The sequence below is a fragment of the Rhinichthys klamathensis genome, unplaced genomic scaffold, assembly GCF_029890125.1.
Source record: "Rhinichthys klamathensis goyatoka isolate OS25496 unplaced genomic scaffold, OSU_Roscu_1.1 h1tg000117l_1, whole genome shotgun sequence".
Lineage (NCBI taxonomy): Eukaryota > Metazoa > Chordata > Actinopteri > Cypriniformes > Leuciscidae > Rhinichthys > Rhinichthys klamathensis.
The window spans coordinates 239,206-264,053 of NW_026606654.1; the positions used below are offsets into that span (position 1 = coordinate 239,206).

General features: G+C 39.1%; 1 protein-coding gene across 1 annotated transcript in view; it reads left to right on the forward strand.

The window, feature by feature from the left end:
* Window positions 1-24,848, forward strand: part of itpk1b (inositol-tetrakisphosphate 1-kinase b) — a 55,481-nt gene that overhangs the window by 21,015 nt on the left and 9,618 nt on the right. The window contains exons 4-5 of the mRNA XM_056255057.1: window positions 9,063-9,188; window positions 12,078-12,195. Coding sequence (XP_056111032.1) covers window positions 9,063-9,188; window positions 12,078-12,195 — 244 coding nt within the window. The remainder of the gene's footprint in view (window positions 1-9,062; window positions 9,189-12,077; window positions 12,196-24,848) is intronic.

Here is a 24,848-nt window from a genome sequence, read left to right on the forward strand (position 1 = left end):
TTGTTCTGTTCATCTTTAGACTAGTTGTTATCCAATCATGTTAAGTCTATGTACTCCAGTAATATTGTAATACATTCAACCACATTAACCTAGACGATGACTTCATCAGGCTCATTTCCTCTCTGCTACATGATTCATGTTTTAATGCTCCTGCTTTGAGGCTGTGAGGCTCCATTAGGATGAAGAACATTTCCTGTTCCTCTCAAGTGCATTGGTCTGTGAAGGATCCTCTTGGTCTTTTTTTTTTTCCCTTTGATTGACGCATTTGTTCGGGCATAATGTGAGTCGAGCCCCTTTATCATCGTTTTCAGCCATTTCCTCTGGTCATCTTTATGTGCTCCTTTTTATACCCAGAGATACAGACTCTAGGGTACTTATCTCTCCACTCAGTGTGCTTTTATTCTAATTCCCTGCTTATTTTCTAAAATGGATCTATCAAACATGAGCACTGGCTGGGAAGAGTTTCAATATTTCATGAATGAGAGAAGATTAAAGAGTGATGGCATCAGCAGCTGCCTCTGCTGCTATCCTCTATTCAAGGGTGTGTGTGTGTGTGTGTGGTGTGTGTGTGGGGGGGGGGGGGTGAGGCGGGGTTCTTTATGTAAATATGGATGAATGTTTATTTGAAGTCAAAATTTATGCTATACTTAGTTCTTAATATACATTCATCAGTGCACATTATTAAAAAAAAATCATGTACGTAATGGTTTATCACAATGTAATAACTTTCTCCGCCTCAATTAAACTGATAGTTCACCCAAAAATTCAAAATTTCCGAATCGTACGATTTTGTTCATCTTTAAAACGAAAATGAACCTGTAAAATTGTTGTCCCTCTGTTGATAGTCCATTCCACCTAAATATTGTTACGCTTCATACAGATATCTTAAAAGTAAGCCACATGAAAAGAGGGATTTAGTACAAATATTCTGACGACACGTGACCTCTTTATATGATGAATAGGTTTTATCAAGTGTTTTATTCACATACTGTATAAACATTGATCAACACACACACACACACACACACACACACACATAGATCACATAAAATGCCGTAAACAGACAATCAGACGTGCTTGCCTAATGCGCAAGAACCAATGAGATTGTTTACCAAGGTTGTGTCCGAAATCGCCCCTTATAGCCTCATTCACTAGCCTGGTTAAAACCAGACCATTCTCAGTTGTAACTGAGTTATGGTCTGGCAAAGCGTCATAGACGAATCATTTCCAGAGGAGCGTCACCAACGGACGTCACGGATAGACCTAAACCCAATCAGAGCGATGAAGGAGATGACGTATGCAGAGCGGTGGAGAAACATCTCCGAGTGTTGTTCTTTGCTCGGTTTTTTAACAAAAAGGAAACGTTCAAATCGCTTAAAACAGACGCGATAGCTGATTCGAACGAGTGATGTTCGACGGCGGCATCCATCTTTGTAATGTAGGCTACAAAATCTGCTTCAAAATCCCAGCGCTGTCGTCATCGTGTAAAGCCCGCCCCAACGTTTCTGATTGGTGCCTCGATTTCGACGGATTGGAAATGGGCTTGAATGAGCTCTTTGCCAGACTAACTTTCAGAGCAAATCTAAATTTGCCGGAAGTTGTCTGGGTTTTCCCAGGCTACTCATTTACTATTCCCTACATTGCTTTACTAATATAGTCCACATGAAGGAGTGAATGAAAACGAGTGAGTGAATTCAGACACTGAGTGCACCGGAAGGTGTTTGCTGTTTAATAACTTGACGAACTGGCAGCTCCAGTAGTCATGAAAGGATTTATCTTGAACTTGGAATCTATTTATAAACCTTAATTAAACAATTTAATAATCAATAAAAAAGGAATTTATACCTGTATGATATTATGCTGTACCCACATTGGACCAGCGGTTTAGAAAATGGATGGATGGATGATTCAGCTGCGGGCGCCATCTTCTGGCGAGACGTGGGAATTCATTCAGCTCGGCCCTCACAATGCGTTATGGGTATTCTCCAGCCGTTGAGCGTACATCGGTTGCACACTCGTTATTGCGGTGCATTATGGGTATTCTCTAGCCGTTAAGCGTACATCGGTTACACACTCGTTATTGCGGTGCATTATGGGTATTCTCTAGCCGTTGAGCGTACATCGGTTGCACACTCGTTATTGCGGTGCATTATGGGATTGAATGAGTGCACTCAATAACGTCCTCTATGGCCCTGTCCCAAATGGCGCACTTCATCCGGACTTTCGGTCTCGTGGACTTAAGTTGCGCGTGCTCGCCGAGTCTACGAGTCCGTAGGCCGTCCCATTTAGCATTTTAACGCTCTGAAGTGTGCTCAGCAGCGCCCCCTGTGTACCCTTGAAGCGGTCTTCCGCGAAGCTGCAGGCTCCACGCACTTTAACTACCCAGGAATCCTTGCGAAAGGCCAATCAGACAACGGATGGGAGGAGATTTCGCTCACGGACAATTGTTAACATGGCTGAGAAGAAAATATTCAAGTGCAATTATCATTACGGTTTTTATGACAAGTTTATACAAACATTATGATCATCGACCAGTGGTTGATGTCTCAAACATAGGCGAATAATAGCGAGCTGAATAATACGATCGCATTATGATTCATTAAATAAATAGAACAGAATGTCAGGGCTTTACTGAGTCATATGTAAACACAACAACGATAGGCAGCATATTTCCCCGAACCTGTAGCTCCTGTCCATAACAACAATCAGACCGTCTTCCTGTTTCCAGCGTGACGATCGAGTCTGTCCCAAAAACACCTCTCAATGCGCCCTTGCGGACTCGCCCTAAGGGCCCTATAGGTCTGCACTACATGACGTCACCGAGGTGTGGACTCTGAGGAAGTCCACAAGTCCGGAGTGTGCCATTTGGGACAGGGCCTATGGTTTCGGACACCACAACAAAAGGCTGTCCCCTCAAATAGTGCCCTATTTAAGGGTATAGGCGTTTTCGGACACAGCCCATTTTTGATACGCTCTACAATTCTAAATTAAACTAAACATTTTGGTGGAGTGTGCTGTTGAGTGTGGACAGAAGTTTTTCATAAAAATATCTTAATTTTTTGTCTTATAGATGCGTTTCATAGATGAATGGAAAGCAATGGGTTTGATATTATATAAGGATAAAATAAATTACAGAATTTTCATTTTTGTGTCATCCATCCCTTTAAACATCTTACTGTACGTTCACACCGCCGCCGACTTGAGCTTCCAAAGCGGCCGGAAGTCATTCATTTTCAATGGAAGCTGGCTTTTCTCAGCTGCAAGGAGCGTCAAATCCATTGGCGTCGCGTTTTGGGCGTTTTGAGCATCAATCAGAAAGTTGAAAGAAGCTCAACTTTATGGTAATGAGCTGTAACGAGGTTCAGCGGCAAGCAGCGGCAAAACGCCAGCAACCAATCGGAATATAGGCGTCCTTCGCGCTGGCTCGGTCCGCTTCGCGGAGAAACATACAATGTAAACTTTAGTTCCTACCAAAACATTAGTTCCGAGAAAATGGAAGAGAAGCTAATAATCACCGTTGCTGGGTTTCCTACCATTTATGACATGACGTTGTTTGCTTATAGGGACCGCATGAGCGCAACTTTTATTTGAAATATTTACGAACGCTCGTTTTAAAGCGGGAATGCAATTAATTTGCTCACGGTGACACCGATTTGACCGCAAATAATAATAATAATAGCTAACTATTATTTTTTTCCCGACCAAATGTGACCAAAACGGTTATAAAAATGCTGTCATTATAAAAGTTTTCTTCAATGTATTGCTTGTTTTTTTCTGTTTATTACATTTCATGTTGTGACACTTCTATTCTCCCTGCAACGAGAGCGTTCAAAGCGTCATCAAGCTTCCCCGTACTTTTTGACAAGCGTCCTTGACAGGGCGGCCAGAGCTTCTTTGACGCTCAAGTCGGCGGCGGTGTGAACGTACAGTTAGACTTTTGTAAGTAATAGAGCCTTTTTAAAACCTTGTCAATAGTTGTACGCAATTTTTATGCTGCCTTGCTTTCAAAGCTGCTGCTTCTAATCCGCTCTTGTCCTGATGATTTTAACTCTGAACGACAGCTTCAGAACCTGAATGGACTCAGCTAAATTAATCTTTGAGTCAGTTGCGCATGTCTCCCTCCGCATGAGTCATCGGTGCAGGACTGGGTCAGTGTCTGACCTCTGCCTGCTCATGAGCTCTCAGTATGTTTTAGTAATGACAGTCAGACATAGATTCTTTCTTTACAGTCAAATTGGTTATATGCTTGCATGGATGGGCATTTTTAAGCAGACACAGACGTCACAGGTCATGTTGTGCCTTGAGTAGCCGGCAGACAGACATCAGAGTTTAGTTACTTGTGTCTCAGTTGGCTTAAAGCATCATGAATAACTGATTGGTCGTGTCTCTATACAGACACGCATGAAGAAAAGGAAGTGGCTCTCTGCATCATGAATAACATGATTTGTTTTTGTGAGGAAAATTAATGACTAAACTAAAGCAATTGTTTAACCTTTTCAGTTTTCATCACGCTTTGTATTGTTAGTGTCGGTATTATATGTTAATAAACGATGTTTACTCGTTCTCTGTGTTACCTGGACCGAGAAATTCACGTTTATTTGTCAGCAAATGCCCGCCGCATGACGTGTTTTGACAGCTTTCGTGAAAACTACAGATTATATTTCTGCATTTTTGTATTCCCAACCACGGACAGTCGGATCGACAGAGGGTTATTAACAGGACAGGTATTGTAAGGGAAGGTTTATCACTGAAAATTGTATAATACACGTAGTGTATTTGTTTAAACATAGCTGTTTAAAGAGTAGACAATGGCAACAGCTTTCTTACCTGTACATGACGGCGTTTTGCTTCGGGGGGTTGAGCAGATCTGACAGAACGTCAGTTTCTTTCAGTGTTTCCCCTCCATTTGGCCTAAAACACTGTGTTTGTGGTCATCAGTTTGAAATGTTGACTACAAACACTGAGGTTTTTCAGTTTTTCCATCATTGCGTTCTCTCCATATCTACGATTCTTTGCAGCCTTTAGCCGCTGCCTACAACACACTGAATCCTTCACTGGAAACCAGTAACTCACTACTCTACTCTAACATTTACTCTGAATTCTTGCACTCAGGTTCAATACAAGTCGACACTATTATGGCTAAAAGTTTGCTAAGAAGTATTTCCTACTAAAGCAAGGCGGGATTTGACTAGGGGTGGGGGAAAAAATCGATTCTTAGATGCATCGCGATGCGGACGTGGACGATTCTGAATCGATTCACAATTGTCAAAAATCGATTTAAAAAAAACAACAACATTTTTTTAGATATATATTTATAATAACGTAATATTGACGGAACGCGAAAGACGGAACTCTGAAGCGCGGAAGTGCAGTGGCCGGACCGTCTGTGGCGTGCACATAACAGACGCGGACGCGATGGCTGAGCGCCAAATCCAAACACCCTCCTCGTTAAAAGCTGACGTGTGGAAATATTTTGGCTTCTGAAGTTGAAGGGGGAAAGGAGCTGGACAAGAGCCACACTAGTTGTAAGCTTTGTAGAGTAAAACTAAAATATTTCGGAAACAAGACACATGAAGCCAAATGACACTTTTCCAGCCAGAGGAGGAAAAACACTCGGCTGTAACGTTACCGGTCGTTGTTATATTATTAATTTACTACAAATATGCTGCTGCTAGTTCAGACACACATGTATTTTCCTGTTGGTTCTTTGCAATGTTAATAAAATATATTGTACGTTAATTCTTTATGGGTCATTACTTTGTACTTTTAAAGCAAAGTATTTATAGTCACACACACACAAAAAAAAGATTCTGATAATCGATTTAGCATCGAATCGCAGCCCTCTGAATCGTAATCGAATCGAATCGTGAGGTGCCTAGAGATTCCCACCCCTAGATTTGACTCTGCTAAGCGTCGTACAGTATGTGTGTGTGTGTATATATATATATATATATATATATATAATATTATATTATATAATTTTTTTGTATTTTTCACTGTATAATTGGTTTAGATACACAATATTATACAGCTGCTCTTATATTTTTGGGAGGGGTCCCTTGTGGGGGGTGGCGGGGGATTTGTGACATCAAAAAGTTTGAAAACCCCTGAAGTAGAGGACTGAAACGTTAATAATGTTAATTAATTATTAATAATGTATTTTTTACTTGCTGTACTACTATATATTTGGTTATAGAAGTTCTGTAGTGTTAGATGTGTTATGAACGAAACTCTTTTGTTATATTATATGAATGTTGTATTGTTTTTTTTATAACAGACCTCTAATAAAGCTCTGCTCTCAAACGTAAACTGTAGAGTGCAATACATGAGATTAGATTTCCTGATAAATTTATGATGAAATACTTGTAAGAACTAATCTGATCTGGTTATATCACTGTAGTGGTTTTCTTTCACAAAGTATTATCCAAGTCTTCAATGTAGTATTGTATATTAGTAATCTGTCTCCTGTTACTTTATGGCCCCTTTAGCGTGAGTGAGGAGCTGCTGTTTAGCCAACAAACTGTTTGGCAGAGAGATTTGGGGTTGTTGTACCTTGCTTACTAGCGAAGACAAACACACAATAGTAGGCTGTCAGTGGTGTTTCCACTGTCCACATATGGGCTTGTGGTGGAACGGCCTGTCCGTGTACAGTAAACATGAGATTATCAGAGCTAGAACAGGTTTGTCAGCACATCACCACCTTGGGATTTGAGCTGTGTGTAGTCTGGAGCCGCTCTTGACGTCGACATCCGACCACTCGGGGGACGATCCGTGCTGGAAACATTGGAAGGGAAAAAAACAACTAAATATAAAGCTACTTTGGGCAGTCAGATGGGTTTAAACATTCAGCCATACAAGGAAATAGATTGTGTGTCCCACAGCTCTCAGCCTTAAATAGTGTATTGCACTTTTATTTTTATATATATATAAATGTAAGGGTTATTGTGCAAATGTATTTTAAACATGCCCCTTGTTTAATTGATCACTAAGTAAAGTGGACATTTTTGCGATTGTGATTTGTCGGTCACCGTGATTATGCCTAACCCTATCCCAACCCCTAAACCTAACTTTACCCTTGAGTTATCCCTAAAACCAGAGGGAAATGATAGATGAATAACACTGATGTAGAAGCATATAACCCTGGTTGTAAGCCTAAACTTGTAGGGCCCTATGAAATCCGTTTTATGTTTTCCCAAATTCCGTTTTTTCCGTTTTTAATTTTTGGGAATTAATTTTGTTTTAACCTTTACTGTTATTTTAGTCATAAAAAGAGTGTGCTTTTAAGTTAATGATTAAAATGTATAGAAATAAAATAGGAATGACCTTAAATTACAGACATTTACTTTTTCAGGACAAATACTGCATGATGCAACATGACACTGCACTCTTCAAGTAACAACAAAATATGGTTATGAGCTTTAAACTGTCCAGTAAAATAAATTATATTAGTTTAAAGTTTAAATAAAAGTCACACTCTGTCTCTCTCTCTCTCGTCCAGTGTCGCTCGCGGAGTTCGCTTCGCTTTTGTCCAGTCCGGCGCCTCATAGACAGACAATAGTGTGTGTGTGTGTGTGTGTGTGTGTGTGTGCGTGAATGTGAGAGAGACGAGTGAGTGATAGAGAGACGGAGGGAGAGCGGGGAAAGGAAATACAACTGGAAGAATACGCTGTGTGTTTTAAATAGCGTAAAAAAATGAATGAAACGCAATATGTGGCGGCCGGAGTTGATTTTGTGGCCACGAATTAGTCTATGTGTGGGAAACACTGCATAAAAGTCACGTGCGAACTGCTCGGCTCGGTACTGAGGGCTTATAGCGTCGAGTTTCTTAACTTTTTCGCCGACGAAAGCAAAGCCGTGGAGAGCTAACCTGGCCCTAGCCAGATGAATTTCGCTCCGCCTAGGCGAAGCGAAATTCATCTGGCTAGGGCCAGGTTAGTGGAGAGCCGCTTCGCCATGCTTTCATTGTTTTGATGCCGTCATTGGAGCTGAAATGACGGGAGGGGTTGTGTCGCCCAGATTTGCTTCCCTCGTTCTCCATTTTCAACAGGCATACGTTCTTCTCCCACACAAAAACAGAATTTCAATCCAAATATGTAAAATTCCACGAAATTCCGCGTTAACACTAGATTCCGCGTTAATTTGCCAATTCCATCCGCGATTCCGTGATCGCGGAAATCATAGGGCCCTAAACTTGACATAAATTGTAAACTTGTCCCTCAAATCTGATTGGTTGATTGGAATGTTATTCCAGGATCCACAAAGATGTTGATCCATGTTCATGTTCATATTTGCCAGCAGCCATATCACCCTGTAGCCCAAGACTGGTTGCCCACTGAAGCTAAGCAGGGCTGAGCCTGGTTAGTACCTGGATGGGAGACCTTCTGAGAAAACCAGGTTGCTCCTGGAAGAGGTGTTAGTGAGGCCAGCAGGGGGCGCTCACCCTGTGGTCTGTGTGGGTCCTAATGCCCCAGTATAGTGACGGGGACACTATACTGTCAAAGAGCACCGTCCTTCGGATGAGACGTTAAACCGAGGTCCTGACTCTCTGTGGTCATTAAAAATCCCAGGATGTCTTTCGAAAGAGTAGGGGTGTAACCCCGGCATCCTGGCCAAATTTGCCCAGTGGCCTCTGTCCATCATGGCCTCCTAATCATCCACATATATATATACACTGATTGGCTTCATCACTCTGTCTCCTCTCCACCAGTAAGCTGGTGTGTGGTGGGCGTTCTGGCGCACTATGGCTGCCGTCGCATCATCCAAGTGGATGCTGCACATTGGTGGTGGTTGAGGAGATTCCCCCTTCCATGTGAAGCGCTTTGAGTGCCTAGAAAAGCGCTATATAAATGTAATGAATTATTATTATTATTATTATATATCAGCCATGCGTTATTATTATTGCTATCCTGGAAACACAGACTGGCTGTCAGTATACAGTAATTTGTTCAGTACATGTAATGTTAATCTGTATGAAACTGCAGTGGTATTTAACATTGGCTTTTGTCTTTGTCAGCACTGCTCTGAGTGTAAATGATGACCTTTCACCTTTCCCTTCCCTTCAGCTTGACCTGAGTCAGCCATTAGAGGAGCAGGGTCCCCTGGACGTCATCATTCACAAGCTAACGGACCTGATCCTGGAGGCGGACCAGAATGACACCCAGTCGCTGCTGCTGGTCCAGCGTGTGCAGGTGAGGAGTGTGTGGTGGGCTTGTCTGAGCATGTGTGTGTGTTTGTAGAGCAGATCTACAGCTCTGATTAAGATGCAGGAATCTCAATCTGATTAAGCAGCGAGAATTTGATCTACCTGAATTTAATCTCTATGTCAAATGAATGCAATAATCTCAGCACAGTGATCATTATGGTAAATCTTTTGCTGTTTAGGCTGTGTTCACACTTGGCATGCTTGGTTGGATTAAAACGAACCCTGATGCGATTGCTCTGTTAGTGTGGTTCATTTTAATTAAGTGTGAACGCTGCAATCCGAACCCTGGTGCACCGAACAAGCGGACAGAGACGAGACCGCTGAAAAGATGGGTCTCGGTCCACTTCCAAACCAACTCTGGTGTGGTTGAATGAAATATGAATGCATATTTAATATTTAAAGGACAGAATGCTCAAGCATACCTGTTTTATAGTTTTATAAAACATACCATAGTTGTGATGTTGCCCATCACAGTTTGGTACAGGCATCAGAACCACGTCTCCTCGCAGCAGATCTGTGTGTGTGTGTGTGACGGAGGGATTCCTGCTGCTGTTTTGACTCCTTTACACATTTTATAAACTCTTCACGAGTTCTCAGCTGGTCAAAATACCATCATATGTAGCTACGCACATACAACAAGCGCATTTATCCCAGAACACAGCATTGTTTTGTATGTTCAGTAAGTTCCACCGTGAAATAGAAGCCGACCAATCAGGTTGTGAACATATCCCTATGCCTTTAGGTTCGGTATCTTAAGGATCAGTGTTAAAAATGCCAATATAAATGCTAAGCAGACCAGGACTAAATGTTTTTTTGTTTTTGTCTGGACGAGATGAACCAAGCGAACATAACTACAAGTGTGAACACACCCTTACAGTAAATATTGTTGTCTTCGTTTATCTAAATTAATATTGAATTAATATAAATTAATGTTTGAATATCTTTCTCTCTGTTTGGGATTTTATTTTATTTTTTATATTTAGTTCATTTTAATGGGGCATAAAGGTTTAATCTCATTTTCATTCTTTGTTTCATTTTATTTTTTAATATATATTTAGTTTCAGGAATAGGAAGAAATTGCATCATACTCAATCTCAAATTAGGAATGCGTCGGTACAACAATATACTGAAATTACGTAATATAATATTTTTTTATTATTTTCATTTTGTATTATAATTTAGTTGTGTACATTTAATATATTATTTATTTCCTACAGTTCAATAAAAAAAAAGGTTGCAAATCACTGGACTGATAAAATCGTTGCGTTCGTGACCTCTGAAATTGAGTGGTGCAGGTTTGACGTCAGAACCCAGAAGACTAATTCTCTGCTGGTTCCCTCAAGATTTTCCTATGGGGATTTATTATGGGTTTTTTCCCCCCATTTGGGAGTAAAATAAAGCCTGTGGTAAACATAACTTGACTGTACCTTCACATTTTGTTCTACACCGTAAAATACACACACCCATACTAGGGGTGGGAATCTTTGGTCACCTCACGATCCGATCCGATTCCAGAACGATTCTTTATCTACCCCCCCCCCCCCTTATTAATTCATTAGTTTACATAAGTAATTAAGTACTTTTTAAAAAATAATTACAAATTAATTGTTTTTTATTAAAACAGTTGTATGTTAAGAATTTTAAACTAATATAGGCTATCTAATATAACAAATAATAAAGAGGAGCATAGAAAAATATAACAAACAACAAACAAAAAGTGCTTTCAGTAGCATCGATGGATCGATTTTTTTCTCCCACCCCTAACCCATACTGAAAAGCAGTCACGTTTATTTTTTGGAAACATAAGTAACTAGATAAAACAGTTTGGGGTGTGAGTGTGTTCAGTTTACGTTGTAGAACAAAACGTCATAGAGTATCATCAAGTAATGTTTACCAAACCTCATTTTACTCATAAATTGAAAAACTCCATTATAAAACCCCATAGGAAAATCTCGAAGGAACCAGCGGTGAATTGGTCTTCCAGGCTCTGACATCATCCCCGCACCACACTATTAAATTCACATAATGCAATGTAATCTTTTTTTATTTGTGAATTTTTTGGTTAACATTTTTGACTGCTTTTTAAGTTTTCGTTTTCATCAGTAATAAAATTGCACTACAGATATTTCTACTTCAATTCAGATTTCCATCTTACAACTTTGTTTTTGTTTTGTGGTCTTATGAAATGTCACCTCAAGTACTCACCTCTAAATGAGAACGTAAGAGCGCTGAGCCTCTTAATGTTCTTAAACAAAGCTCTCCCCTAAGACCCTGCTCTCACTAAGCATGCGCTTAGATGTATATTACATAGATTTACACAACACACAGAATGATTGAGCACAGTGTTCAGTTTAAACCCTCTGAAAAACTGTAGATGTGTCTGTCTTCAGCTGTTCTGTTTAACCTTTTTTCCCCGTTTAATCAGTGCTGGAAGAATATTAGTCTTCATACATTCGTATTTTGGAGGCGATTTGATCTAAGAATCAATATGCTTGGATCTGTGACTAAATTTCCCAGTCAATGAGTGATAGAAATGAGAAATCACATGACAAAAGAATGTATTTCAGTGAAATTACTCATGATTTGAGAGCTTGAGTGAATGGGGACAGTGAAAAGAGAGAGAGAGCGAGTGGTTATGTAAAAGAAACAACCTCGCAGCTTTGCATTCAGTTAGCCTGACGTAATAGCAGTGCAACTGGGCTTCATGTGTACATGTCTTTGTATGTGTGGCGTGTACCTTCATGCATGTTGGATGCCTTTTAACAACACCAATAAGTGATGTTGGAACTTGTTGTTCACTGCTGTTTTAGCTTCTTCCCTTCTCAATGTCACCTCCACACCTTCATTGTTCTGCCCTGTTCCACTGGTCTTGCAGGATTATATTGACGCTCACCCAGAGACCATTATTCTTGACCCACTTCCAGCCATCCGAACTCTGCTGGATCGCTGCAGGTCCTACCAGCTGGTGCACAGGATAGAGGACTGTATGAGAGGTAATATGATCCAGCACCCTTGGCCTCATTCCAGCACTATTCATGAAAAATCATTTATGCAGTTTTCAAGTTTTGCAAATGGTGATATGCCCAACTAAAAGAAGCAGTCAGTCGGCACTTAAACTCTTTGTAGTTGAATGAGGTGAACTTGTCAATGTAATGTTCTGTAACACAACAGTTCGCATGTTGAGCTGTGGCGCTCATGCAGGGGAACAGGTTTGAGTCCGGCCTGCAACATGTCCCATTCTGTTTAAAAGAGTAGTTCTCCCAAAATTAAAAAGTAAAAATTCAGTTCTGTGTCTTTCCAAAGACTGTGTCTTTCCAAACCCGTATTACTTTCTTCTGTGGAATAAAAAAGGGCATTTTGAGAATATCCGGAAATCTTTTCCATACAGTCGAGGAGAAAGAGGAATGGGGTTGTGAAGATCCAAAATGACAAAGAAACACCATATAAGTATAATAAAAATGATCCACATAACACATGCTCAAGCGTTAGTTTTGTGTGACTAACAGGCTGAGATTTGAGTCATTATTCACAGAAAATCTTGATATCCACCTTATAGCTCTGCATGTTTATGCGAAAAGTAAACTATCCGATTCGTTTGTGAATGAAATGAGTCCAGTTCGCTCAAGAATGATGACTAAATGAACTAAACTATAACGATATTTCTATTAGTGTCCACACACCAGCGGACGATATGGTTCTGTTTATTCCAAGCGCGCGCTGCAGTTTTGTCATCCGCCTCTTTAAATGCTAGAGCTTATAAAGCAGGATGGGTTCTTATTAGCTGTGAAAGTTTTTATTATTCTTCAACGATATATCCAACAAAATCATTTCTCTGGGCCGTTATAGTTGTGGTGTGGACTCTACTATTCTTTTAATGATTTTTAAAACTATATCTTTATCGTTATAGGCAAATGGGCCTTTGCTATTTGCTATTTATTTAAAGGTATCCTTTTGCAGTGTAATTATACATTTAAGTACTGATTAATATGGGTTAACAACATGTAATGCAACTATGCATAATTTACTGATTGATTGATTTGATTGATAGATACTTTTATTAATCCCGAAGGAAATACAAGGCATCCAGTAGCTTATACAGCAAAAATACACAAAACACACTATCAAATTTACCAAATATAAAAATAAAAGAAAATCATTGCTAACAGTATCATATTCAAGTATAAAAATATATAAATATATACATCAACTTGATAAAAAAAAGTACGAGATAGTCATTTGTACTAAAGATAATATGGCTTACCTGTGCCAAAATAAGAATTAAAAAATATATATAACCAAATACAAATAATGATTGTGCATGAAGGCTAATATAAATAATATAGGTTACATTTTATTTTAATGTGTCCGTTACAATATTATTATACATTTAGCTACTGAATAATATTAATTAACTACATGTCCTTACGATAGGGTTAGTTTATTATTTATTTATTTTATTTATAAAGCACAATGACAGAACTTAAATTGAGTGAATTGATCTTTTTAACATTTGATTTCTCCAAAATACCCATATTATAGCGGTCTCAACTCCCCTTGCACAGAACGCATTTGGTTGTGGCCTGTACAGACGTGTATGTTCAGCTATATTTGTCTTTGAGGGAATCATGTGTGTCCACGTTCTATTGAACCAGACGTGACAGATGGTTATGTAACAAAATCATCTGTAAGCCCCCAGTCTGTGTCTCTCCTTTTCTCCTTCTGCCCTGATATCAAAACCTCCCGCTCTTTAATTCAAGAAAACATGAAAGACATGTTCGGCTACGCTGCAAACATTTCAATTGAATGAATTACATTATATGCCAATTAATAAACCAAATGAATCGCAGTTAATCACATACAGGTGAAACTCGAAAAATTAGAATATCCTGCAAAAGTTCATTTATTTCAGTAATTCAACTTAAAAGGTGAAACTAATATATTATATAGACTCATTACATGCAAAGTGAGATATTTCAAGCCTTTATTTGTTATAATTTTCATGATTATGGCTTTCAGTTTATGAAAACCCCAAATTCAAAATTAGAATATTGTGAAAGGTTTTCATAAGCTGTAATCCATAATCATGAAAATTATAACAAATAAAGGCTTGAAATATCTCACTTTGCATGTACTGAGTCTCTATATAATATATTAGTTTCACCTTTTAAGTTGAATTACTGAAATAAATGAACTTTTGCACGATATTCAAATTTTTCGAGTTTCACTTGTATATAATTATTTTCTAAAAAAGGCCATAAATGAAGAATTCAAAAATGCACATTCTGGAATTCTGTCTACAATTTATTTTTTGTTTTTAAATATTATAACACATCTCTGCAATTGTGTCACATCTTGCGATATGAGTGTCCTGTTTTTAATGCCGGTCCACATTTTGTACGATTTTGGCTGTCTCCGACAGACTGAAGATGACCAATCGTGGGGATTTCTGTGGTCGTGGCTCCTATTGATCAACAAGACATGGTTCTAAAACTTAAAACTACTTACATCAAGCTTCATTTGCAAAATTGGCATGCCAAGTTGGCCTCTTTTCCTTAGCAATGACTGCGCCCATATTCTCCTCTTTTGCGGTGGCGTCTTTTTTTAAGTGCACATAAAAACCACAATTGCCAAAGTGTGATTCTTCTTGCTCTATTTGTTTACAACTAGCGAATGCTGATGTTTTATTCTTCTATACTAACTTGCGTCGTAGCCTATGACTCAATAGCTGTCATCACAGGACAGTCTACATAGGCTACATGTCGTACCCAAGTTTATTAGATCCATGTCGTACAGTGCGATTTGTAATGACCTTATTGAATTGCCGAAATCGCAAAAATATTCCTGTCTGTAGCAGGAATAAGACCCTGTCAAGATTAAAATTAGTTTACCTTGGAAGATTAAAATTGGTTTAACTGTAGACTGACAAAAAGCTCTCTCCAATGGTAGGAAAAATCCATGTAACAGAATTTTTGTACAGGTCAGGAGGCACTAAATTGCATGAAATCGCAACACGTAACAAGTGAGAGTTGTCATATTAAACATGCTGCAATGTACATGCTACATTGGACGCCGCCAGTACTTGTTTGCAAGATAACACAACTACCACCAAATTACACTCTGGCCATCTGTCACCCTCCCCGTTTCTTTCGTCCTCACATCCCTCTCTTTAGCAGCCGTAAGCATGTCTGACAGTGTTACCATAGCAACACAAGTGGCAGCCACTCTAGACACTTTAAGCATAGCAGCGTTCACACCATATTGGGTAAAATAGTTTTCGATATTTTGATTTGTCATCTTCAATGCTTTTTTAAAATAACTTAAAAGCACATTGCTAGCTAGTTACATAAAACACCTAAACAAAACTAAAACAGCAGACGGACTGAATGAAAATGCAAATTCACTCTCTGCCAGTAGGTGGCGCTTACGGAACAGAAGCGGTTTCTTATGTTACCGCTGTACACGAAGTAGCGCTGCGCTTATAAACACTACTATAATACACATTATACGGAGGTAAGAGGAAAAGAAAATGCCCCCACCCCCAATATAATACACATCTGTGCTCTCCTCTCCTCTTTGCGTCCCTATTCAGCGTGTCCCATCTCTGGCCTCTGGTAACGACTTAGTAATATGTGCACACATTGCATTTTGGGAAATGATTGCAATGCAGTTTGTGTGCAAGTCCTGAACCAAGATCAGCCAAAATAAAACAAAAAACTGGCCGGTTTGTATTCAAATTTTTTATTATTATTTTTTTTTACCTGTTTAATGACTGTACTGCCCAGCACTATTTACGTATATTACACAGTTACCTAGTTCTGGCATGAAACTCTAGATGGCGCAGCCTGATAGGTCTTTAACTCATTTGGTAGCAGCAATCACGTCATCATCTACATACAGGGTTCGTACGGGTGCTTGAAATCCTGGAAAATGCTTGCATTTTGAGGTGTTTTTAAGGTTTTAAAAGTGCTTACATTTTGGATAAAATGCTTGAAAATGCTTGAAATTGTAAATGTATTTCTTTCACAACAAATACCTAACTGACTGAATAGTTTGTTTATTAAATGGAGAAATAAAATGTAGCCCTTCAGATACAGAAGGATCAGATATTTAAGCAAGTCACAAGTTTTATTTTTCAAAATGTATCACTGTCGAAGTAGAAAAATGCCTATGACTTTGGCTGACGCAGCAACAAAACGTCCTCGCGCGGCGCAAGCCATTAAAATAAATGGGTTTCGTAGCGCAGCGCATTCCGCGTCCTGTCTGAAAGGGCACGTTCATTTGTGGAATATGCAGTGAACATAGCCAAAGTTCAGAGATGTCAAAATTACTCACTTCCCATACTCAAGTAGAAGTACAGATACATGTGTTAAAAAAATACTCTGGTAAAAGTAGAAGTACTGATTTAACTTCTTCTTTACTCAAGTAAAAGTAACAAAGTACAGGCTTGGAAATTTACTTAAAGTATAAAAGTAGCCTTGCGAATGACAACCATTTTTTTATGCAATATTTACACTGCTCTATTCCAGTAGATAAATGTATATGCCTTGAAATTACTACAGTTTTACAGGCTGATTTGTAAGCAATATTTGGACATTAATATACTGTAATGAAAAGTATTATTCATAGGCATGAATTTTCTACTTAGACAGTGATACATTTTGAAAAATAAAACTTGTGATTTGCTTAAATATCTGATCCTTCTGCTATTACGAAACACAATTTTGGCTGTTTATAGCATTATCTCTTTTAATGTAATAAAATGGAATAAAAACACTAAATAATAATTTTGACTATGTAATTTACGGTAGTGTGGTGCTGGAAAAAGCTTTAAAATGGACCTTGAAAGTGCTTGAATTTGACCTTGGAAAAGGTTTACGAACCCTGTACATAGCACAGCTGATTGGATGCTGTTGCATTCAGCGGCCAATGAGCTGCAGCTCAACATTTAAACAAATACCGGTAATGTTGCTGTTTGCAGTGCAGCACTCTTTCAGAAGCCCTCCACCTTCCCCAGCTCCACCTGTGTAGATCTGCTACGGGGTTAAATCATGTATGTTATATGTGCAGCAGCAGCAGCAGCAGCATGTCTTACATGCTCACAGCAATGTCTGTCAATGTATTGGCAGTAGCAAGTACTCGGCAGTAGGGATCCACCGATACCACTTTTTAAGGATCGAGTACGAGTACCGATATTTTTTTCCTGTTACTCGCCGATACCGATGCCTGTTGTACTGGGGGGGTTCTTGTTTTATGTGGCAATTTTCTAAGAACAACACAATGAGACTAATGAACATATCAGCATCTTTATTTTAACAACTTAAAATAAACTTAAAGGGTAACTAAACCCCTGGTCAGAGCCTGACTCCACCCACTGGCAATATTTGAAAAATGCTGGAAAAGTGGGCGGAGATAGAGGGGATGAACGGATACTCTATCCTGATAGTTTTCAATACTCGCAATTCCAACTCCTGACTCGCTACAGTGGTTTTGACGAATAAGATGGTTTTTATACTGTCATGGACGTGGTAGCTCGTACCAAGGGCGTGGTAAGCTGAAACCTGCTTACGTCAGCTCTCACCGCTACCGTCACGAACTACCGCAAACATCCAATAGGAAAATTCAACTGCAGTAGCCACCGTTCAACCTGAAGAGGGCAGCACTCAGACGTTTTCACACCATATATTGTAGAATTAAAACACTTTATACCCAAATGTCAAAAAAGTTACTCGAATCAATGAACACCACTAATAAAGCCCCAGTCTTACAGATCATTAATTTAAAAAAGTTGGTTTAGTGTTTAGTTTCTCTTTAAAAAAAATAAATCATTCTTATGCGCTTAACACAAATTTTCAAAGCCCAAATTTCAGTGTCCAATAACCTCCAAAGGGCAAAACCAAGGACATAATGAATGTAATATTTACCTGCCTGCCACAAAGTTGTCAAAGTGCTAAAGAAATCACAGACAACAAGACAATCAAATTTGTCATAAAGTGCCAAAGAAATCACAGAACAAATGTTTATAACATAACACTGAGTAACAATGTAATCACAGCCGAAAGTGTAAAGTGAAATATTAGAGTGTACTATTAAATCTAGCTACACTAGATTTACGTTCTGTCAGTTACGTCACGTGAGGTATCGGTCTTTGGTATCGGGGTATTTTTACGAGTACGAATACAAGTACATGAGCTTGGTATCGGTATTGGTGCATCCCTACTCGGCAGCAGCGTAGCAGATCTATTCCTCCGAGAACAAATACATTAACATTGCCATATCCATTACCATGCCAATCTCCATTACCACACCAATCTCCCGAGAGATGTCACGACAGAACATCCATTCTGTTAACATTTTTACCATGCATAGAGGAGAGGAGGCTTATCTCATGAGCGGACAGATGGACAACAGTACAAGCGAGAGAGGGTGATGTGGAGGAAAGTGTAGTACAGGGTGTACAGTATAGTAAAAGTGTGCTACTATCTGGAAAAAGCACACTGTTTATTTTCAGTAAGAGGGACTAACTGACTAAATCCTGTGAATAAAACTGAAGCAGTACATCTGTGAAGATCTGCCACTGACTCGCTGACATCTGCAGGACAGGAGGTGCGCTACAGATCGCGTTCAGCAAAGCGTCTACTGACAACAGGCATTGAACTATAATAAAAAAAGATGTGTGGAGTTGTTGAACTCTTATTATTTTGTACCTTTTGGTAGCTGACTAGAGGAACGGAGATATGATCTGTGCTTTCATGTGTCGGTTGAAGAATTTCCACCAGTGTTCACTAGCGCACAGGAAGTCGCCCCCACATTAGTGCTGTAATAAATGCTGTATGTCATCGGAGTACACACTCATTTCTAGTCCTTTTCTTAATGAGAGACCTAGCGCTGTGCTTAGAGCCACATTTTCTGGCACCACTCTCGTCCATGTGACTCATGCACATCCTGAGGATCTTCACATACGCATTGTCCTGCTGTCTTACATGCTGTCCGTGGAGACAAAGCAGGACACCATTTGTTTGTGCAGGAGACGGAGTGTTTCAGACTTTATAAGGCAAAGATTCACACCTTTATTTGATCCGTAGCTGGATCCACTTCTGTGGTATTGTATTTAACTAGCCCTTTTATTAGCAGAGTCCAAACCGGGTCAAATAAAACAACGGATTGCAAAGAGAAAGAGACTTTTTTTTTTTGTCCGAATCTTTGCTCTTTTCCCAAGTCCTTGTGGGAAAATTGAGTCTGTCATCTCTGGGATTCAGTTGAACCATTTTGACAAATTAGGCAGTATAGCCCTATTCGGATAGTAATTGTTTCTCATGGGGTCGTAAGGTATTTTATCAACATTTACAGGCGTTAGTCTGTGATTTTTTTTATTGCTGTCCGAATCCAGAATCCCCAGACTGAATTACCTACTGTTTTTTGACAAAAACCAAGGTCGTGTGGTAATTCAATTGCCGTCCGAATCCACACCTCTGATTTTACAAGGAGAGATCACTTCAAAATTCACTGTTTAAATCCTTTTTGGTCACTGCCGAGCACCGTACGTACAATAACTGTTGCTCTTCACTGTAATTTGCATGCATTTTAAAGATGTTCAGTTTTATTACTGAAATTCTGGAAAGTATTTACAAGAACAATATTTCACCACCACTCCACCTCAACGAACAAAAAGAAGAAAGAGAAAAAAGCACGTAAACATTTGAAATGGGGCGTTATTATGGCAGCAATACAATGTTAAAATATGTAGGCTATGTACACAACATTAAAAATACAAACCAGCAGCTTTATTTTTACCTCATGTAAATAAGAGGCTGCATTAACTTGTTTTCCATATTTTTAAAATGACATCCTTTTGAGATAAAATGCAAGACAGAAAACAATTTCAAATATAGCGTACGCGCGTCTAGCTATTTTTAAAAATTAGATTTAAATAATAAATAGAACGTTATTTTCATATTAAATACAAATTTATTTGTATTATTCCAAGCATATGACATTTTATTTACAGCAGACAATCATGCGACTGACTACGTGAGCACAAAACTCACTCCTCCACCGTCAACAAATCGAGTTTTATCACTGAGGTGCCATGCAAATTAATTTTTACAGACGCCCACATGAGAAACAATTACCGTTCGAATAGGGCTTATGTCAGATTGGACAAAACCACCATTGTGTGTTTGCTGTAACGAATGGATGAATGGATGGAGGGAGAGTCTCATATGATATTAGTCTTCCCATCTGTGCTGTCCGGCAGGATCAGAGCCAAAACTCCATAGTGATGCTTTATAAACGCGTTGTAAACATTCCATAAACGTCACATAAACGTCTCGGCTGGCTCCGGCAGGTCTGCACAGAGCTTGAAGTGTTTACACGGAGCAGAGATTGATCCTGGACCCTCGCTGAGCCAGAAACGGGAACATCAGTAAGCGTTTGTACCTGCTAAAGAGGATCTCATTACTCATTCCCCTTTTATTTACAGAACATCTGTTGGCTAATTTAAATGGAATCTCCATTTCTAATAATAAGTCACGTATTAGCAGACACAAACTGCTTAACATCTCTGCATTGAAGTCTTGTGCCGCTTCTAGAGCTTTGCCTGTGACGTGCTGTCGATTGCCTCGGGAAATAATCATGACTTGTTCTTCAGTTTGGAAAATCGACCAAAAAACAAACAAATATAGAAATAAAGCACAGTGCGTGTCAATGGGGCAAGTGTTTAAGAAGGTTTAAGAGCAGAAATATGTAGCTCTACATTTACAGGAAATTTTTATTGTTTGAGATTATCTGTAAATCATCTAAATTTGCGGTATTTCCGTGGGTGGAGTTTTATTCATGTAAATAATGTCCTCATTTTGGTATGCTTGAGAGTACTGCGTGAAAGTTACAGAGTTCACTAACATTACATGGTCGTGGTATTGCTGAAATAGTGACAAACAAAGATCGTAATTATTCCATTGCTTAAACATCGCCCCATAGGCTCCCATTGTAAGTGCATTACTGTATTAGTTTCCGTTTCTTTTAAAGCAGCACTAAGTAGGAATTCCGTTTTTGTCAAACAGCGACCCCTAGAGTCGCTGTGGAGCACTTGTACTGTCGTGAATAGCACTCACGCAGAGATGGCTCGCACTCACGGCCGGATCCCCTCCCCCTGTACACTGGTACCTGTTCAGTAGGATGGACGCTGTAACGAGTGGAAATAAGGTATGGCCCCTTTAAGAGCTGCGCGCGCCCAACACCACATGTATACGGCGCCGGGTTATTTCTGTTTGATGCTTATTTTATCAAAATTTTATCAGATCTGTTTTTTTGCCGTAAAGCAATTAGTTACCTCGCGAGACCTGATATCACACGATTTGGGCGGCTCGCCGGCCCAAAGTTGCAAGGGTGGTTTTGCGGCTCACAGGCACCAGGGGGGTGCGAGACGACCACCATTCAACACGAAATCAGTAATATAAACATTACAATGACTCCAAAGCTGTTCGGTTAAGGTAAAAAAGTTACTTCGTTTTAATTTGGTCGATTTGGCGCTACATAGAGGTCTTTGTTTGGGGTGGTGATGGCGCAGTGGATAAGACATGCCTTCGGTGTGAGAGACCAGGGTTCGAATCCACTGTGAGACACCAATGTGTCTCTGAGTAAGACACTTAACCCCTAGTTGCTCCAGAGGCGTGCGACCTCTGACATATATAGCAATTGTAAGTCGCTTTGGATAAAAGCGTCAGCTAAATGAATAAATGTAAATGTGTAAACGAGGTCTAAAATGTTTTGAGCTTGTCCACATTCGACCACTTCCAGAGGTAGTCGAAAACACATTCGACCGTATTGCTTTCGTAGGATAGATGCTCATGTGTTCGAACAGCCACAAAAGACCTTTAACTGACCTAACGAAGGTGTAAACATTATGGGAAGAGCGATTGCAAGACGGGATTTAAACTTTGTCAGCTTGAAACCCAAGTTTGATTTGAAGAAAAATGTTCCAAGCACAATGTTCTCTCACCACTCCTGATTTCTAACACACACTCACAGCGTTCGGCTGGTCTTGTGACTGTCAGAGCAGCTGATGCTCTCCGTATGTTTTTCCGTTGTCTCCAGGCGCGTTCATATGTAAATTGCGTGAGCTTATTTCATCCATTAGATCAAAAGATATATTTACCCATAGACCCTCCCATCGAAGAAATCAGCACAGAAGTGGTTGAAAGTGGACAAAAGAGACGAATTAAAACACCAGGTGTAAACGGGGTCTGAGTAACAAGTTGGAAATACTTTCTAACCAAACGTTTAAGTCTGTGTTTGTAAATGGTAATAGTAGGTTGCTCACACCACTAAACCGGCTTGTCGTTCTTAAACAGGAGATTGCCATTGCCCTTTTTTCAGGCTTTCATAAACGCTTATGTAAGCTTCCTCTGGAATAGGAGAACAAAAGTCTAGCAGCTGGATAAATGAACCAGCTCTGATAAGAAAACCAGCACAGCCTTCTCCATTTCAACACTACAGGATATTTCAGTTACGATAACATCATTTACCAACTAGACAAAACAGGAAGTGACAATCTTGCGATTTTGTTTCTGCATTGGGGACTTTGACCAATCAGTGATGACCTTGTCAGTTGACTAACCGTTCTTGTTGAAGTTCTAGTTTTGAGGAACTTTAAGTTATTATTGAGCCAGTCGTCTTTGCATCGAGTAAAATATGAATACACTACCATTAAAAAGTTTGGGGTCAGTACATTTTATTTAAGGAAATTAATACTTTTATCCAGCAAGGATGCATTAAATTGATTAAAAGTGACAGTAAAGACATTTAAATAAATTATAAATAAATAATAAATGCTGTTTTTGTTTGAATCTTCTATTTATCTATGAATGGTTTGCACAAAAGCATCAAGCTGCACAACTGTTTTCAACATTGGGAATCATAGAAATGTTTCTGAAGCATTAAATCATTATAGAATGATTTCTGCAGGATCATGTGACACTATTGACTGGAGTAATGGCTGCTAAAAAAATTCATATTTTCATCACAGAAATAAATTACATTTTAAAATATATTACAATAAAATAGTTATTTCAAATTGTAATAAAATGTCACAATATTACTGTTTTTAGTGTATTTTTGATGTTCTCAATAGTCTGTTCTCAATTGCTGCGAATATAATCAAGTGTTTCGTAATGTGTACTAAATATTAACCCTTAAGCCATGTTCAGCATTTTCTTTATTCTACACTGAAAAGCATCTTATCATGAGTTTTGCTACCCCACCACACGGGCGGTTTACCGTGATCATATCAGGACGCTGTGAGTGTGTCATCAGCCTATTGAAGCTTCACTCTTCAACTCATTTCCTGTGCTACACTATCGAAAACTCACAAAACATGCCTTATCTCAGTTATCTGCCTCGATAACAACACTGGCATCTGACTGAAAGCAAGATCCACTTCAGCAAAGCAGATTCAATCACCGAACCTCAAGGCGTTTGCTTACTGGCCCGAAGTTAAGCCCAGTATGCATCTCTGTTTTGATGATTCATCCCAATCCGATAATGTGCCTCCGGTTGGAATTCGCAAAGATCGCTACTCATTCACAGCGATTGACGCTTTTGTTCCATCTCTCTCTCTGTTTGCTCATCAGAGCGATCCCCAGGACAGTGAGTGTAAAGTATTTTCAAACAAGCCTTGAACCTGCTGGTCAAATTTCTGCGGTTCTATTACCTGGCTCCTGCATTATGCGGGTTGAGTCAGTGCCTTGTGTCCATTGTTCTCCATTCGATAAAATAAATAGGGAAGTAAAGTCAACCGGAGGGGCTACTGATGACATAAGACCTTTCACAGTTGGTTTAATAAGAGTCGCTGTCGATAACTTCTACTGTTACCAACTATATCCCTGTGAGGATGTAAACTCATCTGGCGACTCTCAGCTAACTTGTCCTGTCTATTTCATGTCTTTAAATTGATTTTGATGTTCTGCTTAAATAGTTATCACTGCTGGTCAGTGTTTAAGATGCTTGCCCCCGGGTCTCACAGAAAAGGCTTAAGCTAGTCTCAGACTAAAATGCATGTTTGAACTGTTTTAACTGAAAGCAAACTTGCACGGATATATCTTAACATGTCGGTGCCATTGTTTTGTCTTCTAAGGAACTTTAAAAAAAGCTAAATGAATGTCCTAATTGAACTAAGGCTTAATCCTGGCTTAGTCTAAGCCCTATCTGTGAAACTGGGACTTGGTATACTTGGTATTCTTCAATAACTTAAATCACAATAAAGTCAACACGGACAGTTTCTGAAACGGCTCAATAAAGTATTTGGTTTCTCTAAACCCCTCCTTTCTGAGATCCTACTCTGCTGTGATTGGTCAGATGAAATATTGTGGTGTTTATTATGATAATGTATCTTTTTTTTTTTTTTTTATTCATGTGCCTTTATAATCTTGAATAAAAAACTTTTTATAATAACATTATTCTTTTTCTCGTCCGAGAAGCTGATTCACCCAATTCATTCAATCACTACATTATAACACGGGAGTTCCCAATTTTCGTTTCATGCTGACTTTAAGAAAGAGACAGTTCAGTTTGAAATTTTCTAGTTGTATTTGATTTATTTATTTACTGTATATAAAATTTTGTTTTATTTGATTTATTTCTCTAAAAGGCA